This window comes from Gigantopelta aegis, chromosome 4 (assembly GCF_016097555.1).
Source record: "Gigantopelta aegis isolate Gae_Host chromosome 4, Gae_host_genome, whole genome shotgun sequence".
In the NCBI taxonomy this organism is placed as follows: Eukaryota; Metazoa; Mollusca; class Gastropoda; order Neomphalida; family Peltospiridae; genus Gigantopelta; species Gigantopelta aegis.
In genome coordinates, this window is record NC_054702.1 from 82,662,764 (window position 1) to 82,669,123 (window position 6,360).

At 34.8% G+C, this 6,360-nt stretch overlaps 1 protein-coding gene across 5 annotated transcripts in view; it reads left to right on the forward strand.

Annotated features, from left to right (window-relative positions):
* LOC121371216 (RAC-gamma serine/threonine-protein kinase-like) overlaps positions 1–6,360 on the forward strand; it is a 41,483-nt gene that overhangs the window by 32,379 nt on the left and 2,744 nt on the right. Inside the window, exon 12 of one of the 5 annotated variants that reach the window (XM_041496941.1) lies at positions 3,459–3,703. The exons of 3 other annotated variants lie outside the window; for them this stretch is intronic. In XM_041496941.1, the coding sequence (XP_041352875.1) occupies positions 3,459–3,686 (228 nt within the window). In that variant the 3' untranslated portion in view covers positions 3,687–3,703. Of the gene's footprint in view, positions 1–3,229; positions 3,438–3,458; positions 3,704–6,360 lie in introns of those variants that run through there. One more of the 5 variants, XM_041496944.1, reaches the window with a different exon arrangement.

The following is a 6,360-nucleotide window of genomic DNA, read 5'->3' on the forward strand; positions in this document are numbered from 1 at the left end:
GTTTACTTATTAATTATATGTTGCCCTTGGCTTGTCGGAAATATTTGTTTGGATTATGGTCCGTAGTGAATACTACATGATTTGCAATAAAATACCATTTATCTTACGAGTTTTTCACAGGAGTGAAAGCAAGTTGGATACATTTTTAAACAATGAGTGGTCAGATAAATGGTATCTAATGGATACAAATTCAGTATTCTGCTTTTCACTTACCCTTAAAAACCAGATTTAAAACAATAGACATCTTTTCTAATTACAACATATTTACAGCACTTGCGCTTTGCATTAACTTATGCATTTCAAAGCAATGAGTTTCAAGTTAACTTCTATGTCACAGACCAATCAATTTTGATTGTGTTATTTCATTGGAGGGTATGGCTGTGGTGACCCGGGTCATCACCCTAAGAGCAGCCAGTCATCTTTAAATTGATATGTGTGTTATTAGTGGGTATTATCATAAATAATGAATGGTGTTCTCACCAATGGGTGTGTTAAAAAATATTTCAAGAATTCATTTTCATTTCTGCAGAACACCTTTATTCAATCTATCTATTTTACAACTTTTTCGGGATTTCTTTTGGGTTGCCCTTGTTCTTTTTATATATTCAGGGCTCATAAGAAAATGTGATGAGTGTACCACAAGGTAGCATCTTGTCATTGATTTTATTTACTGTAAAACCTAAATAACAGCATTACCTTACGTTTTGCAGTACCCATAGATCATTCAACATAGTATTACTAAACGTCAGTTTTAGTTCCAGCTTTGTTTGAATAAAGTTGACAGTGGCTTTAGATTCTTAAATTCAAAGACTGAAATTTCCAGAAAACTCAAGTCTCCTGTTAGATCTGCAACTGTTTTGTAACAGGGCGGGACGTAGCCCAGTGGTAAAGCTCTTGCTCGATGCGGGGTCGGTCTGGGATCGATCCCCATCGGTGGGCCCATTGGGCTATTTCACGACTTGCATATCAAAGGCTGTGGTATTTACTACCCTGTCTGTGGGATGGTGCATATAAAATATACTTTGCTGCTAATCGAAAAAAGTAGCCTATGAAGTGGTGACAGTGGGTTTCCTCTCTCAATATCTGTGTGGTCCTTAACCATAAGTCTGACCTTTACATTCCTTTCCTTTGTCCACCAAAATTATGAGATATGATATTATGATGGGTTGCAGGATCAAACCACTTTTGTGAAGCTGTTGTGGGTTGTTGTTTTTTCATTCAAAACTTTGAATGCTGTTATGATAGTGGGAAGGTGTATATGAAAGCGCCCTTGCAGCATATCGGGTATAGTTTCTGCAGCAGCAGTAGGTTTCTTTTCTTGTCTCTGCTTTAGTTTCTTTTGTTGCTATTAACACTCTGTGTTAGAAACCTTATAACCCTTATTAACCAGTGTGTTGATATGTCACTAAACAAATGTTCCTTTTCTTTTCATAACACTATGATCCTTCTTTTGTTTATAATGTACTAAAATGTAGGAGTTTGAGCCCATCTGATATTCCAAGTTTTACATTGCCATGTTCATCACAAGTTATTGAATGAACCTTACTGATGCCTGGACAGTCTTCAACCTGTGACCATCAGTCAGTCTCCTTAATAATTTGAAAAATCTCATCCTTGGAGACAAGATACATGTACCTGATGCAGTCATTCAGTGACAACTGTGTTAAAATCCTGGGAAGTCTGTACAGTCACAAAATTACTAGATCTGACCAGTGATTTAGCAAACGCACCTATTCCATCTAATACCCATTTTTGATGCGATGATGTGAGGAATTGCCAGCTTACAGTACAGTCAAGCTTACTGGAAATCACTGGAAAGTAGCTTAACCTGAACTTGTGATTGAATTCTGAAGATGTGCCAATAAGATGTGAAAATAACAAGATGATGCCCATACTCCATTGGTGGTATCAGTTCAGCCACCACTAAAGATAATCAAGATATATATGGAAGGTTTGAAAAGTGAAATAATACAGTTATTCTGTATTCTGAAAGTAACTGTCCAAATAAAAATTAAGATGGCATAACACGCGTAACAAACAATTGTAACACACTTAATGCAAAATTTTTCTTCCACCACCTTTCAGTATAGATTTTATGGATGTATAGTATATTGGTTTTGTCAAAAGTTTATCACATTTGAAACTATCATACAGTAGAATATTAAGGTTTTTACAAATCAGATGATTTTCAAGTCAAACTATGTGAGAGTATAATTAAATTTTGTCTAATGTAGGCTTCCTAATGAGTTTGGAAGTGGCTACATTTAGGATTTCACAATTTGTATTGTCCTTTTGTGATCATAGTTATAAACATTTAGGAAATAATTATCTTTTGGGATTAATTGTTTTGGTAAAAAAAAGAATGGGTCACATAATCCACTAAACAAAATCTCTTCTGAAATACTTTGACAGCACTCTTATTTTTGTGCATGCATTTGAGTTGATTATATTTAAATATCTTTTTTCTTATATACATGTAGTTTAGGGGTGTGCAATCTTTCAGGCTGGAGGCCTTTTTTATTCATTAATTTGTCTGCATTTTTCCTCTTCCTAAGATTAATCTCAGACTGTTCAGTTCAGAGACACTTTACGTAACTAACAATTAGGATGTAGCTCAGTGGTAGAGCACTCTTCTGAGGTGTGTTCATTTGTAGGATCAATTCCCTCTGGTTTTCTGTTTCAACTAACATTTTTAGCTGGTATTTTAAAAGTTGTAGTATGTGCACATGAATGATCCTTTGCATCTATTTGGAGGTAGGGACTGGATTTAGTCTAGTGGTTATGTCCCACATGATGAGGTGCGGTGGGTCGTAGGATTGATTGCCCTGGATGGACTTGGATTTTATTCTCATTCCAATCATTGCCTCAGTCAAAATAATTTTATGATATACACCAAATAGGCATATCGGTAGTTTAAAATGTCAAGCAAATATTTGTTTTTCTTTCTTTTCCTGTTAGGAAGGTGGTGCCTGTTTAATGGTAGCAGGATTTGTCTCTAAAGATTATACCAAGGGTCCGTTACATATGTTTGATATCCAGTAGCTGATGTAGTAATGAATTAAGCAGTAATTTTAGCATGTATTCCTTTGCTGTCTTCTGCTACAACAACCACTACTGATGACCACCACGAAGAAATTACGACAGTATAGATTTTCATTAGTTAAGATTATTATTAGTGTTCAATTATTGATTTATGATAATATTGCAATCTGTGTTTCAATCCATTTAGTGTATGACATCCTTCTCATTCCACTGAGGACTCCAGACCTTTAGCTTGTACACCCCTGCTATAGGTAGTCTTTGAGTAATCAGTTTTGTAATGCCATCAGTAAACACTGGTTCATTGGATTCTTTTGCCTTAGATTGCTTTATTATCTGTATGCTTCTGCTTTCTCAAATTTTTTTTAACATTTTTTTTTTTTTTTTGCCTAATTTTTTTCGCATGCTGTCAATCTCAGATTCAGCCACCTTTCAAGCCCCAAGTAACATCTGAGACGGATACTCGCTACTTTGATGACACTTTTACTGTGGAGCCCGTCGAACTGACACCACCAATGCATCAACACCTGGAGCCAGTGGCTGAAGAAATGGAGGCAATGCCTTATTTCGAGCAGTTTTCCTTTCACGGAAGCCGCAGCAGTTTAGCGAGCAGCCGAATGAGCTTTGAAACATCTTGGACCGCTTAGGATTAGATAATGCCTAGGTCGGTAGCCCAGCTTGAAGCTTGAGCATATAAGATAAAAATAGTGGGGAGTCCTTACAAGAGTTTGTGCACATTGGGCATTTTCCTCTACTAGACCTTAATCCATTTGTTTCACAATTTTGTATGAACAGTCTGTATCGTAATCCTTTTCTTTTTTTCTTCTTTTTTTTCTTGTTCTTTACTGAGTTTTTGGTTTTGGTTGTTTTCTGTTAATTCACTAACAAAAATTGTTAAATTTCATTGCAAAACTATTTTTATTGCTTACTTTGCCTTGATTCTGTCGCAAACACATTTCTGCATCTTTTAACAACTCAACAACTAACTGCTGCAGCTTTCAAAATTCACAGTGCCAATCAGTAATGTAACTGCAAAAGCTGTTGCATAATTCAGTGATGACTGCGTTCAGTCACCATTTATTTGTTGCTCAATGGTCCAAATTCCCTGGGTTGTTATTGCTTGCTATTAATGTTGTGTACTGTATATACCTTTACTAAATTATATACTTAGCTCAATGTTTTTTATGCATACCGTACTATTTACATGAAGCTATTTCTTTTAAAATATACTTGTAATGACCTAACATTTTTTCTCTGCATGTTTTCTGTTTGCATCAGCATACACATATAGTATATCCTCCTACTGTGTATGCATAGTATATCCTGTACAGAGCATTGCAAACCTCACACATTTAACATGAAAAGTGTTAAATGGGTATAATGTTTGTAAGTTTCCAAGGTTCAGCAGGGGGAAAAGTGATTTAAGTTAAGTTAAGTTATCCCAACATGTTGTTTAAAACCTTTTAACTTCCCTAGAGGAATGAAAAAACAAAGTATATTAACATAACACATATTTTATCTTGTTAACTAATGATGTAGCTGATTGTGTATATATTTATAAAGTACAGAATATGGTTGTATATGTATTTGAAAGACAGAATATTGAAGAAATGACAGAAAAAATTGAATTAGGCTTGCTGGCCATACAAAATTATATCCTGGTTTGTATTTCAATTTTGACAAGCATATTTGTTTTTATGTAAAATAACAGTATCCTAACCAATAAACAATAATAACATTGCAGTGTTCATTAATAAACTTTTATAGCCACAAACATTTTTTTTTTTAAATACAGTGTATATATATAGATATAGACTCTTCCATCTGTGCCCATTGTTGCAAATCTTCTGACATGCTTTGGTTCATAGGTGGGTATCCAAATTCACAAATCTTCCTGTCAAATGTAAGTCATTGTAGAGTGCAAGTGCTGTACTCGGTGTTTTGGATTTGTGAAAATGTGCTGTATGTCATTGTTTGTAATAAAATGTATTTTAGTATCATTATGATACTTTGGCTGTGTAGAATTCTTGGATATTGTGTAAACGAAGGCAGGTTGGGTTTTTTTTGGGGGGGGGTATTATTATTGTCTTTCTTTTCTTCTTTTTTTCTTTCTTTTTTTCTTTCTTTTTTAATATACCATCCACTGAGATATGTAATAAATATCTATTGATTAATGTTCTTTTTATGAAATGCTTTCCAACCCCTGCAGTTAAGAAAATGTCCACGACAAAAAACGTGCTATTGAATAAAAACCCTGAATAGTGTAAGGCAAAAAAAGTGCTGTGGAGAACTAAAATGTCCACAGCATTGCCAATTGCCATGGGCAATTGCAGGGGTTATTTTCAAATGGAATTTAAATTGACCTGACATGTTCCAGTCATGACTAGTATACCAAACGATATACTAAATTGAATAAACTTTCTATCTTTTGAATAATAGCTAGAAATGATCCCTTGCTGCTTGATGTGGGTGGGATTTACCTTAGTCGGTTGAGTGCTCGCTTGAGGTGCTTGTGTTGCAGGATTGAACCACCTCGGTGAATTCATTCAACTGATTAGGGGTTATCTCAATCTAACCAGTGCACCAAAGGCTGTGATATGTCTTTTCCTGTCTGTGGAAAAGTGCATATAAAAGATCCCTTGCGGAAAAATGTAGCGGGTTTCTTCTAATGACTATGTGCCAGAATTATCAAATGTTTGACATCCAATAGCCAATTAATCAATGTGCTCTAGTGGTGTCGTTAAACTGAACAAACTTTTGCTGCTAGATAGAAAGTAGCAGGGTTTTTTTTCTAAAACTCTAGAGCATGTGTCGCAGTTATGATATGTGTGACATTTACTACTCAGAGTGTATTAAAGAGTGTATCTGAATTAGAATAGAACTTCTATTGTCCGATCCAAATTGTTAACAACTACGAAAAATTACTCTCATACCTTTAAATTGCCGTTAGATTTCCTCCAAAGTTTGTCCAGACACAAATCTAAAAAAACCCACTACAAATATACAGATTCCACAAATGAAGTACAACGATGTTGCCGATATCGTCTTTGCTGAGATTGCATAGGGAAAAATACATGCAGTTTTCTGCCGTCTGCCATGTTGCTTGTTTATGGAATAGTCTTCAAGAGGGGTGAAAGCCTCCAAAGTATGTGACAGAATTAATATGAAATCAATTATCTCTAGTGTAATCATTAAAATAATAATAATAATAATAAATAATATGACGTCATCACGTTTGCTTTTATATCTAACATGTTATGACATTGTTAGATTAAGTCCTATCCTTTCACCCCTCTTGAAGAATATTCCATAAAAAGTCAA